Below are 24,185 nucleotides of genomic sequence, written 5' to 3' on the forward strand. Positions count from 1 at the left end.
TCTTGGCTGCTGCTCAGCACCCCCACTCCCTCCAGGGGTACTGGCCTTCCTGGAAGAATCATGGCCATGGGCTCCTTTCAGAATTCTTGGGTTTGCATTGCCAGAGCAGCCCTCTGAAAATTTAAGAGTTTTGTTCCAAATGCTGAAGAATTTGAAATAAAAGCCTAAGCAAAACCTGACTTGCTTTTTTGAAGGTGCAAGATTTGCAATCTAAATCAGGGCCCAGAGAGCTCAGATGCCCCAGGTTGCAGTCAGTGCCGGAAACTAGTACTATTTGCCCCACTCAAACTGTGGGGCATCGTAATTACCTGGAGGGCTCCCAGAGGTTCTGAATCAGTAGGCCAGGGGGTGGAGCCTGAAAATTTGTATTTCTAATAAGCTCCCAGGTGCTGCTGATCCTGGAACCCCACTTTCAGAACCTCTGACTGAATTTAGCCCATTATTGTTCCTGAACTGCCCAAACTGGAAGGGGGGGGAGGTGTGAGCACCTTCTTAACCATTTTCTTTCCGTAACTCTTTCGCCTCCAAAGTTTCCGTTGGTTGGTCAAGAAAGGAGTTTTATGACTACGATCTTCACTTGAGGAGGTGGGGACTGAAACCTAAAGGTCAGTTGGCTTCCCAGAGTCTCAGAATGCCGGTTCACCACCCTGAGCCTCTGGGAGTCACAGCCAGACGCGTCCATCAGGCTGCAGTGGGTGTCGGATTTATCCTGTGCTGCCCTCTGACAGAGAACTGCTGAACTCTTTCCCACCAAGAGTGATGCTCTGCGTGAAACGTTAGCTTCCGCCTTTGAAAAGACTTCCTTCTTCTGAAACTTAAAACTTGAATAGTATCTTTGCAGGAGAAAGCCTCTGGATGCTGGTGATTGGTTGGACATAGGAGCCTCTTGATGTATAGAATCTAGGCAAAATTCCGTTTGGGCTGGAGGTTGATTTTTTTAATTACTTGATCCAGTTCAGTGTGTGTGAAAAGCATAGATTTGTTTTCTGGGACATCCATTTTATTATTCTTACTTTTTCCTACATGAACAACCCTCCTCTCTGCTCGGTAGCCCTAAGTACCCATTTCCTTCCTGGCCCCGGGCACGCACGGTGTGCCGGGGACCCGGGAAATGCGTCCCCGGAGCGCGCCCGGCTCACCCGCTCAGCAGCAGCGCGCGCCGGCCGAAGACCTCCGCGGCCCCCGGGCGACTCGCCCGCGCCCGGGACCGCCTCGACTGTTTCTTTGTTAGAGACGCCTGCGCTGAGAGGCATCTTCGGGCCTGCCGCCCCACTCCTGAGTTCTTAGAGCCCCCTAAGGACTTGTAAGCATATAGGATCGAGTCAAGAGGCTAAATTACGCCCCAGGGGACTTTTTAAGTAAAATCCTAAATTTCATTTAGGCTGTTCGTAGGCCATGTGATTGCAAAGACTCTGAGCCGAGGCCTCCCTCAGCGCCGCCCTCCGCGCCGGCTTTGTGCAGCCGGGGCTGCGGGGAACTCTGCCCCTCTCGGAGGGTCAGCCCCGGGGGCTGGTGTACGCCGCTCGCCCTCCCCGCTCCGGGGCGCCACCGCCCCCCGCCATCTCCTCCCGCTCCCAGCCCTTCCGTTTCCTTCCCCGGCCTCCCCACCCCGACCTGAAATCTCCCTCCCCTCGGGCTGGAAGGAAAGTCGGTAATAAGAAACCAGTTCGGTGTCAGTCGGAGGGGGGGGGGGGGAGATAACCCCAGAGATACACGGCAAGGGAGAGAGAACTCATTTTGTGTAAAGAGGGCCTCGATTCACCAGGGAATTCCTGGATTGTCTCAGGCTGTCGTGTGTGATGTCCATCACGCCGTGCGAACACCATCTGCTCGGTATTATGCTCTCAGTTGCCAGGCTACCTGCTGTACGCAGTAACACTTGACTGCCTGGCTCCACGTTCGCAGCGTCCGCCCAGACGCGCGGGGCGGGGGCCGGGGGTGGGGGGGAGGAACAGGAGTCATGATTAAGCCATCTGCGGGGGGGGGGGGGGCGCCGCGCGGGCGGAGCTGGCTCTGCAAGCCGGAGCGCCGGGCTGACACCACCATCTGCTGGGGCAGGGGGAGAACAGCAGCTGCTCCTTGTTCCTCCGACGAGGGACCGCCTGGAAAAGGCTGCAGCCCGGGGCCTCCTCGAGCCCACCCCCCCCAGTTCTCCCCCAAGTCCCGGCACCCCGGCCCTGTCTCCGCCGGCAGCCTTTTGGGAGCCCCCTCCCTGGAGCCGGCACTCTTGGTTCGCCGCCAGCCACCCCGGCCCCTCTCACCCAAACACTACGCTTGTTCTTGAAAACACTTAAGAGAAATAAAGCTTCGCTACGCACAGGTTTATAAATAAACAGCTGGCTGCTCTTGGGAGATATTTTTACCACAGCTGTTTTTTTGAAGTAGGAAACTGCCTCTTTGGAGGAGGTAGGGAGTTTTTTACACCTCCTACCTCTCTCCAGCCCTTAGAAAATTGCCAAGATCTTTTCCCTGGAGAAGAAGCTATGTAAAATGGGTTCATTGGTTTTGATTTTTGCCCCCCCTCCTTTTATTTTACTGAAGAGTGAGAAGGTGTGGAGAGTAATGAGGGTCTGTGTAGCCAGTTGCCTTTCTGAGGGGAAGCTACCGAGAAGGCAAGGGAGGTCCTTGGGCAGGGGGCGGGGTGGAGAAAGAGCCAGTAATTAAAACTAAAAATACTGCATCATTTGTCTTCAAGGCATTATATTTCTCTGACGAAAGCTCAGCCTGGCTTTCTCTAATTGCACACGCAGTGTGTGTCCTCCTTAGAAACAAGAGCGGTGGCTTGAAATCCTGAAATTCTACAGACCTCTTGCTCATTAAGCCCCCTTACACTGGCGGTTAAAAGCTGCCATGTAATATGAGACAGTTAATGGCCTCAGCCAGCTCCATTTGTAAGGCAAGTCACTTGGTGCGCTTCACACTGCAATACACACTTGAGGCTGGGGCTCTAGGTGTCACTCACCCGCTACTGAATGTATTAGAGTTTGTTGGGAAAGTCCTAAAGGCGTATCAACTTAGATTCACGGATGTTTCATCTGGAAGGCAAGCCTTTAAAATGCACATAGCCCTCCTGTCCCTAGGTCTTCAGGGAAACCCCAAGCAAAACCTTTGGGAGGGAGTCATTTGGAGAAATGCATAATCCTGGGGAGTACTAACCTACCTGTCTCTTTGGGAAGTCGTCCCCTCCTCCCCTCCGTGCTTTTGAAGTATTTCTTTCCCACCAAGAAGAGAGGGGCCCAAAGTGGCTGGATGTATCTACATCACCATCTCATTTGCCCCTCCCTTACTTTCCAGGGTGGAGAAAAGGCTAGGAGAGCAACACGGGACTACTTACCACTTCTGGGCATGTGCCCCAGCTACACAGGGCTGGTCACACAGGACAAGAATATCTCAAAGTGCCCAAAGATAAACCGCACCAGCCCAGCCCCCTCAGAAAACTAGCTGAAGCAAACTTAAGTTCCCTTGGGTCTCATTTTTTTTTCCTAACTTTCTCCTCCTCATCAAAACTGGAAAATATTAAATATACTGAAATACACAGGAGGGAAAAAAAACCTGTATTCTGTATTTTTGCTGATTGGTTAACTGTTTATTGAGTCCGTTTGTTATTTTTTTTTAAGATTTTATTTATTTATTCATGAGAGCCAGAGAGAGAGAGAGAGAGGGGCAGAGGGAGAAGCAGGCTCCCCGCAGAGCAGGGAGCCCCATGCGGGACTCGATCCCAGGACCCTGGGATCATGACCTGAGCCGAAGGCAGACGCTTAACGACTCAGCCACCCAGGGGCCCCGGGTCCATTTGTTAAAGTGTTAGTCAATCAGCCATTTGTTTCTAAAGGTGGCAAGAAGCAGCTTTATCCCATTGGAAGGAAGGGCTTGGAAACAGAAAGCAAATCCTGGGGGATGGGAGAGACGATGCCTGTGGGGGTCAGGCCTAAAGGAAACTTTGTGGTAGCATAAAGGTTCCTGGCATTTTTTAGTATAAGTCCTTTTTCACATAAATATTTCACAGCTGTCTACCTAATAATTGTCACACAAAGACAAAAAGGGTTTTGCAACAACACTCACATTTGAAAAGTAGAACACAGTACACTTACGGGAGACACACTATATATTTAGTCTACAAGCAATTCTTAGGTGTACCTTGGGCGCCACCAACCCGCAGTCTGGGAAGGGCCTGGGCTAGTGGAAGGAATACTAAATTTAGACTCAAGATCAGTGTTCCAATTCTGCTATTTCCGATTCTTCCGTTGGCTATGTGTGACCTGGGCTACTGCACTAACTCCCCAAGACTTCCTGGCCTCTTGTTCCCAGGCCGAGAGGAGTAATGGTTTTTTGTTCGTTTTGCTTGTGTTGTTTGTCGGTGGAGGGAGGGAAGAAGAGCAGCTGAAGATGCGGTTGAGGTATCTCACCGCTGGAAGGAGAAGCAGGAGTGACTCAGCACCACAAAACAGAGGGAAGGTCCACGAGCCCAGGCTGGGGGGAATGAGATCCAGAACTGTGTCTCTAGGAGAGCCAGAGATCAAACTCAACTGTATGTTTTGAGAGGACAGTGCCAGCCTGATTGACTAAAAGAGGTAGCAAAGGAGAAGTAGGAAAAAATACTAAAATCCAGTTTGACTGGATACAAAAATATTTAAATAACTATAGAGTTATTCATACTCATTTCTTAACGACTTCGACTTCATGTTGGTACCTCATCCTAGGACTGGGTATGTCTCTACATGCGTGCCCATTTAATTTGTGTTCATCTCAGACATGAGATCCTCTGTGGTCAGATTAATTACTTGAAACTTGAATGAGTTAAAAAGAATATTTCTGCAGAATATTCAGACAATACTTCCCATGACCACGTGTGCTTAGCGGACGAACAAGAAAGGAACTATCTAGAAGCCAAATCTTATGATCACCTACCAACTCTTCCCATCAGCAGTTTTCCTGGCCAGCACCATCTGGGTGTTACGGGCTTCCCCTCTGGGCACATTCTCCAAGTAGTCACTAGATTCTGTGGGTAGTTTTCCACCACTTTACTTCCTACTCCCTTAAGAACCAATCCTTCTCTGTCTGTCAAATAAATAAAATCTTTAAAAAAAAAAAAAAAAGAACCAGTCCTTAAAAATTGCCATCATTTGACTGAGACAATTGTAGAATCAAAGACCCAAATCAACCCCCACATTATAAACTGTCCCAGACATAGGAGGCTTGGTTCTATTTTTAAAGATGTCGGGAGATTACGTAGCTTTGTTCGGTGTAACACATTTCCAGTTCTCACCATCAACAACTCCCACTAGCAGGATTTTTCTTTTTACGTATAGCAAAGCTGTCCAATGTTGCAAATTAATTAGAATTCCATTGAATCATAGATCTATTGCTTAATAAATTCCAGAATTCTTCCGTGAAGGTCTCTCCTACTAGCTAAGAAGGAGTCCGTTTAGGCCAGGTGGGCAGTAAAGGTTAAGAGGTTTAAGGTCCAGCCTGAGGGTCTTCATCCCTTTCCTTTGGAGAAATGCAGAATGTTAGCGGATTACCTGGCGTTTGTCCCTTAATCAGCCCCATCCAAAACAGACTGGACTTGGTCTCAGATGTCCCAGCGCCATCCTCTATTACTGATCCCCTGTACCTCTCCAGTTCCACCATGGTAAGGCCAGATTTGAGGATTACTGGGTTGTTTCTGTGGAATAGAATGTGTGCCACTCAGGACCCCTTGGGTCCACGGAGAGCCTTGGCTCTCTGCCCCATGCTTCCTTTCAGATATGAAATCTGTGCATTCTCTCGTCTTCCTGTCTTCCCAGGAGCAACACCCAGTTGGACTCCCCCGGAACACAGGCCCCATGCAGTCCTCGGTGCCGCCAGGCTCGGGCGGCATGGTGTCAGGGGCCAGTCCCGCGGGCCCCGGCTTCCTCGGCAGCCAGCCCCAGGCAGCCATCATGAAGCAGATGCTCATTGACCAGCGGGCCCAGCTGATGGAGCAGCAGAAGCAACAGTTCCTGCGGGAGCAGAGGCAGCAGCAACAACAACAGATTCTGGCCGAGCAGGTAACATGATTCATTTATTCAGCAAGCATTTATTTATTCAGGGCCTGGAGTCTGCCAGAGAGTTCCAGTTCATGCCCTTTGTCAAGAGAGTCACAGTCTAGCATTTCCCGGGATCACAGAAGAACCCGCAGAATTTAGACCTTTCAATTAGTTAGGCTTTTTCTTAGAATGAATGAGTTTGTTTTTAAAAGACAGCCTTCAGCCCTCAATTTGAAGGCCCGTTTGCCAGAGACATTTCTTCGATTCAAGCCTGACTCCTTTTCTTCTGGTTTCTGGTACAGGAGTCTTTGCCATCTGTATGGGGGTTGGGAGGCTGTCTCACATTCTTCATAGACGCTAATATTTCTAGCATGAAGAGAAAAAGAAAATAACTCAGAGAACTTTATTTCTTGAAGGAAAATGTCAGGAGGAGGGATTGAGGAGAATTCTACAGAATTGGTCATGAACAATGGGACAGGAACAATAGAAGAATAATAGGGCCCACAGAACTACCTGGAAAGCTGAACTCAGGGTCACAGGAAGGGTGCAAACTTAAGAAAATTCCCAACAGCTTTAAAACAGCTCAAGAAATCTTTGAGTTAAAGGAAGGCCTAACACAAATAAAGCCTTACCTTAGGCATCTTTGTCCACCCTTGCCATATAATTCCTCCAGCTTTGAAAGAAAGCCTTCCCTGAGAGCTGCTTCTGTAGGTTTCAGTGTGTTCTATTTTTCAAGACGCCCATGCCTGATTCAGTATTATCCTGGGAAAGGCCTGAGGCCTTCCATCAGAGATCTCTAGCTGGCTCCTGTGGGGTCTGCCCAGGGCAGCTGTCTCTGATTATAGGAGGTAGGTGCGAGGTTGTCCTATGAGGCTTAGAGCCCAGCGGAGCTCTGCCTGACAGTTCCCCTTCCAGAATGTTCCTAATACAATCAGAATTTTGGAAATTTATCAAGCATCCTTCAATACACACACACACACACACACACACACACGATATTTGTGTGGGACGCAGACATGTTGAGGTCCCTACTAAGAGCAGCGGTTCAGAGTAACACCAGTCATCCCCCAAATAGAAAAAGTATACTGTTGAGCACAGTTCACTTATGTTCCCTTCTTTGCTTTTGTTCCTGAGCAGCTGTGTAACTGTCTCCCTTTCTACCAAGGTCAGTCAGCCGCCTGGCAGCTCTTGTACAAACAAACCTCTATCCCTCTCACCCTGCATAAGGTGTGTGACAAGGAACCATGCTAATATCTCTCAGGCAATGATAAATGGAGCTGCCGAGGGCAAGCTGGGCTGTGTAAATCCTCTCCTCAGCCAATCCCAGGAAGTTTGGCCTTTGATGTGTGTGCCGTGACCCCAGGCACAAATAGGAGCCGGGGTAACCAGGCCGAAGGCTGCTATGCCAGCCAGCAGTGTCCCATTCGGCAAGGGCAGCCACACCTCAGGGAACAAGGAGGGAAGCAGAAGAGTGGAAGAAGAGCTGCCACAGGAGCATGCCCAGACGAGGCGCCGAGAGAACAGGGCAGCCCTCAGAACCCAGCACTCACAGAAATACAGGGCCCGTTGGAAAAGATGGGGAAAGGGGTGTAGTTTCTTAGCAAGTTGTGGAAACCGAGTCATGGAGAGGGACCCGGGAAAGAACAGTTTTACTCGGACTCAAAATGTGGCCCATCTTTTGCCTGTGGTGTGATTTTGGAAAAACCTCTCACCCCCTTCTCGTCATCTGCCAGGTTAGGTTTAATAATCCGCCAGCCTTTCTCCTGTAGCTGCTCGAAGGATCACATGGAATCATGCGTGTAGAATTCTTTGGAACTGTACACGTGTGGGGGGGGGACCTGTCACGTGGTCCTGGTGTCACGGAATGTGGTGTGAGAGCAGCAGCCACGGGTGCGAGCCCTGCCGTGGGACTAGCCCAGAAGTGAGGTGAGGAGCATGCACGGGAACAAGTCAGCGCCGCGTCTTGCCTGTGCCCCGAGACAGAGCTAATGGGCGCAGGCTCGCGAGGGGTCACAGGTGGTGACCTGTCAGCTTTGCATCTCGAGAATGAATACTGCCATGTCAATGCCAAGCTGACTTTCTTGAGCTCTGCAGCAGCCGTGAAAGTGTCCTAAGAATTTCAGTCTTGAAAGCAGAGTATTAGAGATCCTGGGATTTCCTGGAGGGAGAAACAGAAGGATTTGGGATCTTGCCTATCTTTGGGAACTTTAAAATGATTCTAGTGGATTTAAGAATCCGAACAGAGCAGGTTGAAAGCAGGTGTGAATTAAGGTTTAAATCCCTTATTCTCAAAAAGGCACGGAGCAGGTCACCTCTCATCCATTCATAAAGGCTCCACAGAACCTAGAATTTTAGACCTGAAAGAAATATTGGTGATCATGAAGGCTTTTGTATTTTACCTGTGAGGAAACTGAGGCCAGGCAGCTGATGGGATTTATCAGAGATGGCAGAGCTCAAGAGGCAGAGCCAGGGACTGGAACTGGAGCCCCACCCCCACCCCACCCCAGGCCACCCCAGGGCTTATTCCCAGTTGGCAGTGGGACTCTTAAATTCTTACATAATATGAGAAGTTTGGCAGAGGAGAAGCTTTGAAGTGCTCAGTTTACTCTCAATAATGCCCTTCTATTGCTGCCTAAAAGATTAGCATGGTTTCTTGTCTACAGTTTATCTACACAGTTAATTAATTTCAACAGTTTGTGCAAAACACCCTGGTAGGCACCACAGGATGGGGTGAGCAGGGCAGAGGCTTTTCTTTTCTTTGGTTGCCAGAGTACTGGGCTGGCCTTGTCAAGAAAAAGAAAAGAAAAAGAAAGAGAAAGAAAATTATAGAGCTGCCCAGAAACAAAAACAAGAGGAAAAAAATAGAAATAAACACATGTGTTAAGAAGTGGTCATTGTGTGTTATTTTTATAATGAACACTTGAAAGAGCAGGGCCCTTGTTGTGTGTTCTTTATAAGCCCCTGCGGATGGAAGGTGCTCCGTGAATATTCAGCAGGGGCAGGAGGAGGTAATGACGTGCCGAAGGTCGTGCAAACTCAAACCCCTTTCTCTGCTCTTTCCACCTCGCTCTCAGTTTCTTTCCCTTTTCACATACAGCATCGTAATGATCATAATAGCCTTTCCAGTAGATTGGTAACAGCGCTAGCAGCGCAGAATCCCCGGGAGTGGAAGAAGAAAGACGAAATCGCCAGCCTCCTGGCTCCTGGTACATGCAGAGTCCCACGCGGTTTCCTTACGGCACTAAATGCTGTGTATTTTACTTGCGGGAGGGGGATGTATCTTACAGGCAGTGTGGCCTCGTGGGAATAAGATAAGTCTTGTTTGTAACCCCTGAGAATCCCATCTTCTTGTACCGGAAGCATCTATTTAGGACAAAAATTAGTTGCTTGTCCCTTGCGCTGGGTCTTGCAACACTAAGGAAAACATGCAAGGGGATGGCAGGTAGTCAAAGTCAAAACTGCCTCCCACAGTATACACTCCTCATGGGCCAGGAGGTCTGCCAGATGTTCACCCAAAGACATGGTCGAGGAAGTTCCTAGCAGCAGTATTTGTGACAGCCAAAAACTGGAAACACTCTAAAGGGACCATCACTAGTAGAATAGGTAAATAAGTCGTGGTCTAGTCATTCATGTGATGGAATACTGTTCAACAGTGACAGTGACCTGACCACAGCTACACACATCAACATGGATGAGTCTCATAAATACAGTGATGAATGCAAGAAGCCAGATGCCACAGCCAGACACCAATACGTTGTATAAGTCCACTTACATGAGGTACAAAAGCAGACATCACTAGGCTGTGTTGTTAGGTCAGGAGAGTGGTTCCCCGGTCAGATGAAGTGGTTCCCTGGGGTCAGTAATGACTGGAAAGGGGCCTGCGGGGCTCCCAGCAGAGCTCAGTTTCTTGATCTAGATGCCAGTTACCGGGAATGTGTTCGCTTTGTGAAAATCCGTCAAATTCGGGCTTTGTGTACCTGCCTGGATGCACCTGATTCCTCAACACAAGGTTTAGTGTTTGAAAAAAGTGCCTGCCTCGAAACTACCACAATATTTCATTGTCTCTCCCCCTGTCACACCCCTCCCCCCGCGCCCTTCTTGTCCTGTCGTTCTAGCAGCTGCAGCAATCACATTTACCCCGTCAGCACCTCCAGCAGCAGCGGAATCCCTACCCTGTGCAGCAGGTCAATCAGTTCCAAGGTGAGGCCAGTGCACCCCTCTTCCGTTTTATACCTTCCAGCCATGACGTGTAAGTGCAAGTGTAGCCAAGGGGCATTGCCTCCTGGGCTGGGGTTGTGTTCAGGTCATAGTAAAAATATTTAAAAAGTGAGGGTACCAATCTGTCAGAATGCATTTTTGGTCTCCTGCTGTGCCAGGTATTTACCTTTGGGTGGCTGGGTCACAGAGAGGTTCTGGTTGGCCCCGGGAGGGGTCAGAGTGGCTGTTGGGGGGGGGGGGGGGGCAGGGCTGGAACAGCCGTTCTTTACCAAAGATGCAGAAGTATTTCACTAGTTGAATAGCCAACAAGGGCATGCTGGTGCCTGGTTGGTTCCCTATCAGCCTTATTTATGTCTGGATCGTCATGTCGGTGAGTGCGGGAGGAACAGTCCTGTGCTACACCCCTCTTGCTAATCCTAACTCATCAACAGGCCAAAGCCCTCACTTCTAACGACTGACATGGAAGAACCTGGCTTGCAGCAGCCTCCAGTCTCTGCTGAATCTAGGAGATGCACAGGGCCTTGAGTTTGACTGGACTATCTTGATCCTGCTGCCCTTTGCAGAAATCCTGACTCGTGACCCAGTAGCAATGGGCACATTGTAGGCTCTGTGTTGCCATTCCTTTATGTAGTAGAAAGTCCCCTCAAATATCAATCCCTTCCATCTCTGATAGAGAGAGCCCCTGAGGGTCTTGTATGGGGTTGAGGGTGAGCCTGAAGACCCTTACCAATCTCATCACAGGAGTTTTCAGGGGGCTCCAGGGCCTACTCCAGACCTCCGGAAACTGGGGGTGGGGCCAGGCCGGCTGTGCTTTTAGTAGTAGAAATCCTAATTCCCATCCTCTACCCTTTTCCTGGGACCTACATCCTAGGTTCTAATTTCTCAAGTGTTATCTATGGCTTCGAGAATCTGCCAGAAGCTATGAATCCCCTTGTACATAAATAGGCATATATGTAAATATATACAACACACAAGGAGGTTGTAAAGACAAGTCAGTGGGTCACAACCAACATTTTTTAAGAGAAATAGAATAGTGGGGCGCCTGGGTGGCTCAGTCGGTTGGGTGTCTGCCCTTGGCTCAGGTCATGATCCCAGGGTTCTGGGATCGAGTCCTTCATCAGGCTCCTTGCTCAGTTGGGAGCCTGCTTCTCCCTCTCCTGCTCTCCCTGCTTGTGCTCGCTCTTTCTCTCTCTCTGTCAAATAAATAAATCTTTAAAAAAATAATAATAAAAGAAATAGAAGAGAAAACAATTATCAGAGTATATCATAATAAGGGAAGCTTTTGTTTCTGTTATAAACCTACACATGTATATACTGGATCACACACTGTGAGTAGTGGTTTTAAAGAGTCTGAAAGCCACTGGTATTCATTGCCAGATCTCACTGAAGTTTGCCTGGGAAAATACTGGCGCTTGAGTAGCTACCAGTCCCTGCCACCCCTGGAACACATGTATCATTTCAGAACCCTTTGGACTTGACCCAGGGAAGGACAAAAGGAATGAAGCTGTGCACAGGTGTTTTGTGCACTAAATTAGTACCAAGATTCTTTGAAGAATTGTTTCTCATTTGGTCATGGGTAGAGGGGAGTAGAAACGGTCACTCTTACACGCATAGTTTTTCTTGCAGACACAGAGCACCCCCCCCCAAGGTGTATCCTTATACTTCTCAAACTTTAGCTGCATCAGAGTCACCAGCAGAGCTTGTGAAAGCACAAACTGAGAGTTGCCAGAGGGGGCAGGGGTGGGAGGGTGGGGTAACAGGATGATGGGCATTAAGGAGGGCACTTGATGTAATGAGCACTGGGTGTTATATGCAACTGATGAATCACTAAATTCTACCCCAGAAACTAGTAATACAGTATATGTTAACTAAATTGAATTAAAAAAAAAAAAAGCACAGCCGGCCTGGCCCCACCCCCAGTTTTCGGAGGTCTGGAGTAGGGCCTGAGAATTTGCATTTCGAACAAGCTCCCAGGACTTGCTCTGCAGCTGCTGCTGGCCCAAGGGCCACACTTTAAGCACCGGTGATTTCTACTAAGAACTAATTAAAAATATAAAATCTTATAAACCCGGCAGAGTGTCCCTTGACTTTTCTAGGTTCATAACTCATTTATTATCTTTTGGAATAAAGGGACCCACGGAAATGTAATACTTCTTCTGTATTATGAGTTATTCTGTATGCTTTGGGTCCAGTTTTTAAAGGTTCTACTCTTTGAACTTGTCTAAAACCCTACACCACAGGTAATCAACCTAGAAATTTAGCTGTACTTAAGTTGAACAACCAGTGACATTGTAGGGTCCCTGAGCTGACTGATACACTTTTTTTCTCTTTTTATTCTCCTCCCTATTTTATTTTACTAACACCTTAGATATCATAATGTTATGTATCTGGGAAAACAGCAAATTGGTAGATAAGAAATACTGTCCTTGGAGAGTTCCGTTAGGAATAACTTGCATGAGAATGTACGCGAACGCTCACCACTACACATTTCAAAGGTTTAATGACTATCTTTCTCTTATTGAGTTTTGTGCCTCTGGGCAATGTTACATGCCTATGGAGAAATGCTTATTTTTCACGAATACGGGCTTCCTGCAAGTGAAAATAGAAAACAGACCTTTTTAAGAAAAAATTGCCTATGATCTCTATTTGAATATGGAAGATTTTCTTTGACATTGTGACGTGAACCGGTGGGCAAGAAAATTAATATTGAGTACAGTGTCCCCACAATAATATCTGTTTTAGACAAAAATGGAAGAAGAAGAAAAAAATTGGCCTGTTATTTAACATATATAATAATCAGATAACGGCAAGGTAATTCTTTGGACACATTTGCATTTTTTCTATACATATTTAAAATTACTGAAAGCATAAAATTAGATTAATAAAAAGCATTTTGTTACTACTTAGGATAAAAATATGGAACTGATTGCTGGTTTTAAAATGCCCTTTTTTTTCCCCCATAAAAGTTATACCTAGATAGTACAGTCCTTTTATACTTAAAATAAAGGTTGGCTTGAATTAATGGTTCAGTACCTCTTAAAAGGCACTGCAGCATTTCTGTCCTTTAAAAAGAGGAACCTATTTCTCATTCACCAAAGTAGCCCAGACCATTTCCAGTCCCTCAATATGTCCATTATAAACATACAACAAAATGTCCAAAATATGGAAGTCTTTTCATCTGTTTCCAGCAGCTCATCAGCCTATTTATGTAATTTGGGTCTAGCCAATCAGTCTCTCCTGGTCAGCAATATTTTCTCCTTAAAATTTTTTTATAAACAACTCAATAACCCATTTCACCACAGTTGATCAGATTGGCCATGCAGTCGATACAGATTTAGTCGTTAAGGTCACAAAACTTCGTAACAAGATTATAAATCGCAATATATACTTCCATCCAGTGTTTAACAGGAACTTTTGATTTTTTTTAAATCACTTAGATATAATGAAGCTTAAAACAGAAAATTGAAACATTTCTAGGGATCTCCCTCCAGCCCTTCCAGCTTTCCCCCACAGAAACCATTTCATTTCTCAATGCAGCATGATATTGATCTCAAGCCACAAAAACTTAAGTCATAATCAAAATTTCCATGATTTTCTTTCTTAAAGAAAGAAAATATGGAGACATATTTGCTGCCCAGAAATCAATAACCCTATCAAGAAGACAGAAACACACTTACTGCCCAGGTGCCAGGCTTAACAAGCTTACACTGTTCTCATCTGGTTTCTCATCCCAGTTCCAGGTAGTATCACATTTGCTTATAATATCGATTGGCTCCCATGCTGCATCTTTTTTCAGTGTCCAGAAAAAAAAAAACAAAAACAATTTTTCTTTGTCTCATAGACTTAATCATTATTAACAGGGACATAGAAAAAACTCATTTTTGTGCATCTCCTAGCCCTTTACAACATTGACTGGGGTTCTAAGGGGGGCATTTCTATTCTCTTGGCTGATTTGGAAATTTCCTAGGAACATGTAAAGAAGTGATAAGGAAAATCTGTGTCCTAAGATGGCCGACCGAGCCAGCGAGAGAGTCCCAGTCCTTGCCCTGGGGCTCTTCCGGGTTCTTCTCCCTGCTCTTCTTCCCGCACACACCAATCCAGGTCCTTCTCCCTGCCCTGCTTCACGCACGTGCCAAAAGTGCCCGGTATGCAGAAGTAGAAGTGTATAAATTGCCCCCTTTGTTTGTTCTCGGGGCTCAGGCCTTTGGAGACCACTCTCCTCTGAGCCCGCAGGCGTTAAATAAACCTCCTCCAAGATCTCTGGGTGCCGCTTGGTTCTTCCATCGGGCAATCCAGTCCAGCTTCCATAACAGAAGGACTCACTCAAATGCCTAATTAGAGTTGAGGGACTTGGCATTCATCCTCTGGTCAACTTATAAACAGCATCATTAAAACCATGTTAGCGATCTGCTGAGAGAAGTGGTCATTGCTGACTTGAAGGAGTGAGTGGACTTTGCTGCAAAAATGCATAAAGTTCATTGCCAAGGAGGAAGTAGCAGGATGATTTCTTTTTCTAGCTCAGGAAGCTGGCCAGTTTGCCCTGACATGTTATGATTCAGAGAATCTGGAGCATGTGGAAATCTATAGAGTGGATCCAAAAAATGTCTCATCTGTCGAAATAGCTTCTTAGCAGGAGCAGTGGCCTTTAACCTCTCAAATCCTGCTCAAGTCTTAAGGGAAATTAGTCTAATGGTCTTTATTGATACTGTTCTCTACTGAACCATGTTCCACTTTACAAACAGAATACACAAAGTGATCAGCCGTTGCTTCTTAATTTAGCCCAGTAGGTGAATTCCCTCTCACCTCCAAGAATAATGGTGTCTGATTGGTTGAGGATGGCATCCTATCAAGAAGAGTGAGAAACAATTTGCTTTTGAAATGTGCACAAAAATAAGTCTATCAAGTCAACTACAAAATCATGTGTCCAGTACGATCCCTATTTTCATGTGTCTATTTATATAATAGCAGTGTTTATCCCTGGGGGGGTGGAGTTCGGGTAACTTTAGTTTTCATTGTTGTACTTTTCAATATTTTCTGAATTTTTTACAATCAGCATATGTTATAGTCAGAAAAATAATCATTTTTATTAAGGACTTATGATCAGAGTAGATCCTTTCATAAAAAAGAATTTTGTCATGCCTAAAGATAATCCCAACAACATGTTACAGTAAACTGCTTATCAGGACGAGTGAATGGGTATGTCTTTTTTTCCCCTGTAGGTTCTCCCCAGGATATAGCAGCCGTGAGAAGCCAAGCGGCCCTCCAGAGCATTCGAACGTCACGGTTGATGGCACAGAACGCAGGCATGATGGGAATGGGACCCTCCCAGAACCCAGGGACGATGGCCGCGGCAGCAGCCCAGTCAGAGATGGGACTGGCCCCTTATAGCAACACACCTACCAGCCAACCAGGAATGTACAATATGAGCACAGGGATGACCCAAATGTTGCAGCACCCAAACCAAAGTGGCATGAGCATCACACACAACCAAGCTCAGGGGCCAAGGCAGCCCACCTCTGGGCAAGGGGTTGGGATGGTGAGTGGTTTTGGTCAGAGCATGCTGGTGAACTCAGCCATTACCCAGCAGCACCAGCAGATGAAAGGGCCGGTGAGCCAAGCCCTGCCAAGGCCCCAGGGCCCGCCAAGGCTGCAGGGCATTATGGGAACAGTCCAGCAGGGAACGCAGAGCTGGCCACAGAGGAGCTTACAGGGGATGCCTGGGAGGACTAGTGGAGAAATGGGATCATTCAACAATGGCGCCAGCTACCCACTTCAGGCTGGCCAGCCGAGGCTGACCAAGCAACACTTCCCACAGGGACTGAGCCAGGTTGTGGATGCCAACACTGGCGCCGTGCGAACCCTCAACCCAGCTGCCATGGGTCGGCAGATGATGCCGCCGCTCCAGGGGCAGCAAGGCAGCGGCCAGGCCAGACCCATGGTCATGTCTGGCCTAAGCCAGGGCGTCCCCGGCATGCCAGCGTTCAGCCAGCCCCCAGCGCAGCAGCAGATGCCCAGCAGCAGCTTCGCTCCCAGCAGCCAGAGCCAGGCCTACGAGCGGAACCCTGCTCAGGACATGCCCTACAATTACAGCGGCGAAGCAGCCGGGGCCTCCTTCCCGGGCCTCTCGGACAGTGCGGACCTCGTGGACTCCATCATCAAAGGCGGGCCGGGGGACGAGTGGATGCAGGAGCTTGATGAGTTGTTTGGGAACCCCTAGTCAAGAGGAGCCCCGAGAGCCACAAGTCTAGTGTTGAAAGCCTAAAACGTGAAAAAGAAACAGGATGTTGAGCCATCCCTGTTTTTTTTTTGTTTTTTTGACCCACGTAAACTGAGCAAAACTGCAGCTGGCTGACAGTGAAAGATCCAGGTGCCAATCCACAGCCCCGCTGGGCCTCATTTCACCGGATTTTCACACAGCCCTCGAGACAACACGCCACGCGTATCCCGGCTGCAAGAGAAGGGGACGCCGCGGAGGCCGGTGGGGAAGACGGATCCGAAGCCCCCGTGCTTGGCAGCCCCTGTGCTCGCCGGGCGCAGGGAGCGCTGCTCCAGCCGTGCCAGACTGCTGCCCAGCGTGAGGGCTCCGCCAGCCCCGCCTGGCCCGGGCCGGAGACCGCACACCGCACACCGCAGAGCCGCGGGCCCGGGAGCGCCCCGCGGAGGCCCTGCGTGGTTGCACGGGCCAAAAGCACAGGTCGGAAATGCGCTGCACTCCTGCCGGAAAGAGAGGTCAGGCGTGGGGACCCGCTGGTGTGTTTGGAGGGGAGGCACGACGAACAGGAGACCACAAAGGCTCCTCCAAGCCCGTCGGCTGCCCTGTGAGGACCCTCAGGAATTGTGGAGGCGTTGCTGTCAGCTGCCTCTCCAAGAGAGCCACGTGAGCCTGGAGAAGGGGCGCCGGCAGCCCTCTGCCGGTGACCGTGACGGTGGCGGCCGGCACTCCGGGTAGTCAGCCTGGAGCCTCGTGGGGGCCCGGTGTCATACCGATGCGGCTAGGCAGTTCACATCTACTTCCGGTGGCCACAGGGTGGGGAGAGACCCCAACTGGATGCCGTGTCTGCCAGTGTGGCCGCTTTTCCCCGCACCCCTGCCGTTGTTCTCCTTGCCTCCACCCCATCCTGCCCTTGCTTCTCCTTACAGACTATACGAGAAGAAATGAAGACAAAAGTCTTTAGGGGGTCTGGGCAGAATCGTAATAAAGGCAAGCACTTAGACAAGGCCTGAAATGCCAAGGCAACACTGGAGTTTTCTTTCTCTAACGTGTAGTTGAGTGAATATTCTCTGCCCGGAACTGAGCAGGCCCCTCTGATGCTCCATGGTGGGTTACTGTGACCCACACCGGATACTTCTGCTCTACCCTGGGAGGCATGACCCAAAGGCATTGACCCTGCTCCCTGTGTTCTGAAACTGGCCTTGCCCTTAGTACCCCCTGACCAGAAAGACAAATCTAAAACACTGAGAGATGAACTGAAATGTCAATGGCTCCACCTGACACATTCTGACGATAAAAAGCAGGAAGATACAGTTGCTTCCATATGGGCAAAGTCATCCACTTCCAAAGTCCTGGTACAGTCATTCTCTTTGTAATTCACTCCAATCTGCCCCAAGCGAAGTCTGTCGGAAAGGATGACAACCTCTGCTACTTAACATAAGGCTTGTGTCTTTTGTCCTTGCTGCTGTTCCCACAGCCCCATTTTGGAGGCCATGTGGCATAATTACTGTCCAGAGTAAGAGTGGAGCATGCTTTTCTCCCACCACACGCTCCCTCAGCATCCAAAAGCCTGGCTCCCTCTGTGCACCTACTCGTACCTCGCTGCAGCCAGGCTGTGGGGAGCTGGACCGGCTGCACTCACAGGGCGTTCCTGAGACAGGGGGCTGGAACGGAAAGCTGGGGGCAGAGGGCGGCGAGGCGGCAGGCAGGCAAACACTGTCATTGGCTTGCTCGCCGTGGCCCAAGGTGGTAGATCTACTGAGCGAGGGGCAGGATGGAGACCAGAGGAGGCCAGGGGGGCAAGAGCCCAGGCAGGGGCTCGTCTCCTCCTAGGAAGACTTGGTGGCAGGTGACCATGAACTCCTTGCCCAGGGAGGGACACTACCATGGAAACTCTTGAGTAGAAACAGGTAAAAACCAAAAAAGGAAAATAAAAATAAATAAGACAGAAAACATAATTACCTTTTTCTGAAAGGTAACAGGAAACAAATATATGAGCAATGATGAGAAGCTGGAGGTGGCCGATGGGAGAAGGGGGCTCCATTACTTTTTAATAGCTTCCTCCAAATGCTTAGTACTGGGACCAACTAAATAGAGAGGTAGATTTTAATAAGGTCGTTTTGTTTTGTTTTTGTTTTTGTTTTTACTACGGTGCTGATGTATATGTAATGTCTAAAAAAGTTATTTGTAAATAAGTTTTTACAATACTGCAGATATCACTGGGTCTACTATCTGTAAAAAATATACATATAAATATATATATACTGTTTGTTTAAAATAGAGTATTTTTATTTCATTCCTTAACTCATCATCACAGCAGTGGTATATTGCACTTCAGATGACATCTAATGACTAATTTGTACTGTATGACCTATGGCAACTTGCTCCATTTTATTCAGATTTTTCTAGTTTTCTGTTTTTACTTTGTACATTGAGCATTGCTTATTTCCTTTTAAGAAATGTACAGAACTCTGAAATGTAGAAATGAAGTGATGTTGACATACCACTTTTAAAGAAAAGAAAACAAATAAAAGATCATTATCTGAATCGATCCAAAGTATAGTTTATTTTAGGAATGTCACTGGATCTCCAACCTTAATTAAACGGATATACTACGCCTGGGTTTTAATTGATTAACTGCAGTTCTTGTCTTAAAATTCGTGATATCATTAAACATTTATTTAACAGTGGAGATCAATCATTCCCAGTCTTTCAATTCAACCACACAACTAAAACTTTCTAAATTTGCACCCCCAGGGATGTAGCAAACAGAAGAGAAGAAAGTCAGCTTTGAAAAGAACATACTGAAGTCCATTTGTAGATTCAGTATTTTCAATTTCCAACTGGCTCATTAGAAAATTGATAGTAAAATTTTCATTTAAAAAAAAAAAAGAAACCTCAAGGAATATGTGGAAGGAAGAGTAACACAAGGGTCTTGCCCCACTGTAGTGGACACTGTGTACACACACACACACACAAAACCCACGGACACCTCATTTCTACCAGCCCTTGCTGCATCTCTCTTTGAAGGGCTGCCCTGGGCCTAGGACTGGCTTGGCCTGCACCGTCCACAAACTGTTGGAAATGATTAGAAGTTTACATTTCTCCAGGTCCACCCTAGTCAGTGTCCTGCTAGAGCAAGAGTGTGAGAACGCAGTCAGGTGGCCTGGACCAGCCCTGAAATAGGATTTATGTTCTAGAGCTCCCCTGTGGGATCAGGCAGAGGCTAGGACTTTGCTTGAAGTTGTCCTTACTGGGGCTTCTGGCCCTTCCCCACTCTGTTCTGATTGCCCTCCTGGGGGACCTTCACTAATGAATCACACACATGTGAATCCACCCTTCCCCTTCTAGGAGACTTGACCTAAGACTTTCCCTCAAACTTGAAAAAGCATAGTAAAACAACACGATTCAAAACTATCTGGGTTAAACAGAAAAACAGGGCACAAGCACAGAATAAAATCATCCTCAAAAACCGATCCAAAACAAAGGAGAGGTTTAATACCTACTAACCAAGAGAAAGAATGCACTTGACTATGGGAGAGGCCGGCCCTACCCCTGGAAGACTATGGTTCCAGACTGGCTGGCAAATAACAACAGAGTGGAGAAAACTGTGTGACACGGGGCTTTGTCCCACCGATAAGGGCGTAGTATTCTACCAGATAACAAGAAGTTGAAGAATGAACTGATGGGGGGCGGGGGGGAGGCTGATAAACAGAAGTAAAAGCTTGAAGCTCTGAGAAGAGTTGAGTATTCCTAGACCCAAGTAATTAAAACCACACGTTTTCATTCACACGAAAGTGTGTTGTGCACTGGATGAATGGCATCCCCTTCTCCTTTGAAACGATCTCTTATAGGTAATCCCAGTGCAGTAAGTGTGTGAGGGGGGAAGAGGCAGAGAAGGAACATCTATCGGGGAAGTCACTAAGCATCTGTCCCAGTGAGAAAGATGTATTTTATTGCTGAAAATTAAGGAGCATTCAGAAGCATCAGATGAACTATCTGCTTGTGATCACTCTTTTCAAGGAAAACTGTGTCTGGAGACAAAGTGTGAAAAAAACGACCGGATGTATGTTCTTCCTTATTAACACCGCACCCACCTCCAACCCTGCAAAGGCAGGTAGGGGAGGGGAAATGCCTGGGAAGGGACAGGGCTACTTGTTTGTATAATCCGTGCTCTGTTGTTTTTTCTTTTTTTTTCCCCTCTTCTCCTCTCTTCAGTTTTGTCCTCTAGTCTCTTTTTCAAGTTCCAGCAACATTTGATTCCCACTCCGGTGTCTTCTGGGCAAGCTACCACAACCTGTCTGATTTCATGCAACAGGTGGAAGGGATTATGGCAGTACCCACACAAGCGGGGCCCCAGTGTCCCTGCCGGGTCCCGGACAGCTGCTGGCCCACCACTAACACTTGTGGCCTTACCAATCCCACAGGTCCCATAACAAGCACACAGTGCTCAATCAAAAAAAAAAAAAAAAAAAAATGTTCACAGCTACCAAGAATCTGATTTTAGGTTTTAACTTCTTAGAAATGATTTTTAAACTTTTCATTATGAACATTATCAAATAGAAAAGTAGAACGATGCATAACTGCACACTAGCCTCAATTTAGTAACTATTAGCACTTTGCCATATATGCTTTGCATGTATACTTTGCAGAACCATTTCAAGTAAGTTATCCCCATTCAGCTACTTCACCCTTCAACCTCTCAACACGCAGCTCCGAGGAATTAGGACATTCTCTTCCCTAGCCACAAGATAATTTCACGCCTCACACAATTAACATTAATTCCCTAATATCACCTAATTCTCACTTCATATTCAGATTGTCCCAACTGTCTCCCAAGTGTCTTCCATAGCTGTTTTTTTCCAACCAGGATTTGATCAAGGATCCAATATTGCCGTTTGGTTTTTATGCCTCTTAAGGCTCTTTTAATATAGAATGGTTCTCCATCCCCTTTTTTCTTAACATTTTTTTGAGACAATGAATCTGATTTCTAAAAATAAAACCCATCAACTCATTAATATACAAAACATATACCTATATAACTCTCGAACAGATCAGAAACACATCTCTCTGGCCAGCACATTTCCTCCTTGTAGCCAAATTTATAGGAATTAAAATAATCAAGAGGTTGCCTTGGTGACAACAGAATTAGAACAAAGGAAATCAATTTTACAGTTCAGATGTTTAAAGATACAAAGCTCTGATATCCTGGTGTACCCATTCTTCTTTTTCCACATTTTTAACCAAATGCTGTGTATGTGTTTGTAGTCTGTCTTTTTGTTTTGTTTTGTTTTTTTAAGATTTTATTTATTTATTTGAGAGAGAGCACAAGCAGGGGCAGGAGCAGAGGGAGAGAAGCAGGCTTCCCGCTGAGCAAGAAGCCTGATGCGGGGCTGGATCCCAGGACCCTGGGGTCATGACCTTAGCCAAAGGCAGATGCTTAACTGACTGAGCCACCCAGGCGCCCCTGTAGTTTACCTTTTTAAATAGCTCCAATTTAGATGCAAAATAGAAATTGTTTGTAAATCCTCAAGTGCAAGATTGGGAAAAGTCGAGTGTTCTTTTCCCCACTTCAGAAGGATATGATTATGCAGTGATTGTTCTTCGGGGTCAGAAATTTGCATTCTTTCTTCCTTATTGTCTTCAATGTGTAAAACAATTAAATGTCACCATACAAGTCACCATAACTGATCAGAATACTAACAAGCCAAAAGGCCAGAGAAACACAGCATTTTAGAGTGAGGGAAGCCCCATTTTGCCCAAGGAAAACGGAGGCCGAGAGCCACGAAGAGCCGCAGTAGGAGGCCCCAGCACGTGCTATAGGGAGGTTAGTGTTGTCTGGCTCCGGGCGTCACTTCTTCACTGCACGGCCCCTATTGCTGAGGTGCCTTATTCGAAGGCAAACAGCCAGTGAGTAGGATCCTGATAGCCCCATTCCCAGACCGCTGTGTTCTCAGTGTATTTGCGAATATTTAGTACCGCTATGTGGGGTGCAGGGCAGTGTCATCGCTTCCCCACTATTCTGGAAACGCTGGTGTTTAATTGCCTTTATTTCTTTTCCTATTATTCAGTCTTTAAAACTTCCTTTGTGCCCCCCCAGTCAACAGCTTCTTGAAGATGCCCATAAAAGACTCGAGGCTGTCCAGATTTCTTTAGAAAAATGGACAAAGAGCCCTTTCCCGGATGTTAAAATGTGTTATCTGTGCTCATAACTCCATTTTCCTAACGTCCCTGAAGACTGTGAGGTGAAAGTAGGGGCGCCTGGGTGGCTCAGTCGTTAAGCGTCTGCCTTCGGCTCAGGTCATGATCCCAGGGTCCTGGGATCAAGCCCTGCATCTGGGCTCCCTGCTCGGCGGGGAGCCTGCTTCTCCCTTTCCCTCTGTTGCTCCCCCTACTTGTGCATTCTCTCAAATAAATAATCCTAAAAAAAAAAAAAGAAGAAGAAGATGAAGAAAGTAAAGGAGGACCATTTGCATTGTGCCACACAGTGACCGCACTGCAGGGTCACAAGAGCTGCCGGCCCCAAACCATGCAGGACACAGGACGTACAGCGGAACCCAGCTCTAGCTGTGACGGTGCCCCTCCTTCCCCTGGCCAGGGGCAAGGACATCCACTGCACACTAGTCTCTGAATGGTTCCTTAAAAATGAATGCCCCCCCCTCTTTTTTCTTTAAAAAGTAAATTTTGCACCCAGATTTGTTTTGTGCTATTAGTTGATGACTCTCTTCTCTGGCTATTCTACGTGTTTGCCTGACGTCCCCCATATGCAGCCATATGTTGCTCTCCTACAACCAATAAAGTGAGCACGGCTGCCTTATCAGCATCTGTCTGGAACGTTCCATCAAGACAGAAGTGGGACAGTCATCAGAGGCAGGGGATGATGGTGGCCCCACAGAAAACCCGGCACATGGTCAGGCTGCTTTCTCCCCACATAAGCAATCGCGACTTCAGCATACGCTTCCAGAACCAGAGCCTGTGTACTTCCACTGAGGATGTGGCTCTATCCCCTCAGGGCGGACTTTAATTCTGAAACAGGAAATGTATTCTCTAGTGGGTATGTTCCTACAAAGCCATTTCAGGAAAAACAAAACAAAGACTTTTCTTTTTAAGAATTGATCAGTTGACCCCACACGACCTTCAGGGCAGAAATAGCTTCTGCAAGCATGTGGGCAAAGGGAGGGGGTAACGTCAGAAGTGTCTCAGTTTCTTGGCAACATTGAGGTCCAGGTATTCGTCCAGAAAGCTGTTTGCAATCCCCAGGGCGCCTAGGACCGTCAGCAAGGCCAGACTCCCCAGACTCAGCCGGAAACCGGTGATCCTACAAGACAGACATGAGGCAGAGAGGTGATAACCAGCGGCAGTGACGAAGGGAAGCGTTCTGAGGTAGGCTGCTCGTTGCTGGCACTGCCCAGAACTTCCATGCTTTTGCCATTTGAAAATTTTGATTCGTCCCATAAATTCAAGGGGATGCCTAGCCACAGAGGCTGGCCCCTTTGCACATTCGAAGGATGATCAAGACTGGGCAGGATTATTTCCTTTGCAACTTTTTGGAGATTGTGCACAATTCTTGCAAGGAGTTCAAGTGTGGTGGCCATGAGTGCACACTGAGTGTACAGCTTGTACTTGATGTTCCCTTCTTCCCCCTAGTTGCTCGCAGCCTGGGAAGAACCACGACCATCGGGGCTACCAATACCGTCAGGAACGTGCAGCTAATTCAGACTCCATCTTGCTACTCTTTGCCTGAACAC

At 47.5% G+C, this 24,185-nt stretch overlaps 2 protein-coding genes across 5 annotated transcripts in view; one reads left to right on the forward strand and one right to left on the reverse strand.

Moving 5' to 3' along the window:
- Positions 1-18,988, forward strand: part of MAML3 (mastermind like transcriptional coactivator 3) — a 398,403-nt gene extending 379,415 nt beyond the window's left edge. Inside the window, exons 3-5 of one of the 2 annotated variants that reach the window (XM_028102224.2) lie at positions 5,787-6,029; positions 10,124-10,208; positions 15,446-18,988. In XM_028102224.2, coding sequence (XP_027958025.1) covers positions 5,787-6,029; positions 10,124-10,208; positions 15,446-16,443 — 1,326 coding nt within the window. In that variant the 3' untranslated portion in view covers positions 16,444-18,988. The remainder of the gene's footprint in view (positions 1-5,786; positions 6,030-10,123; positions 10,209-15,445) is intronic. The other variant, XM_028102225.2, reaches the window with a different exon arrangement.
- The window catches only part of MGST2 (microsomal glutathione S-transferase 2), a 33,382-nt gene continuing 28,172 nt past the window's right edge, over positions 18,976-24,185 (reverse strand). For all 3 annotated transcript variants that reach the window (XM_028102212.2, XM_028102213.2, XM_028102214.2), the window contains one exon: positions 18,976-23,755. In XM_028102212.2, coding sequence (XP_027958013.1) covers positions 23,626-23,755 — 130 coding nt within the window. In that variant the 3' untranslated portion in view covers positions 18,976-23,625. The remainder of the gene's footprint in view (positions 23,756-24,185) is intronic.

This window comes from Eumetopias jubatus, unplaced genomic scaffold (genome assembly GCF_037043125.1).
Source record: "Eumetopias jubatus isolate StellerSeaLion01/CBP00866 unplaced genomic scaffold, mEumJub1_p1.0 scaffold_2, whole genome shotgun sequence".
Taxonomy (NCBI): Eukaryota; Metazoa; Chordata; class Mammalia; order Carnivora; family Otariidae; genus Eumetopias; species Eumetopias jubatus.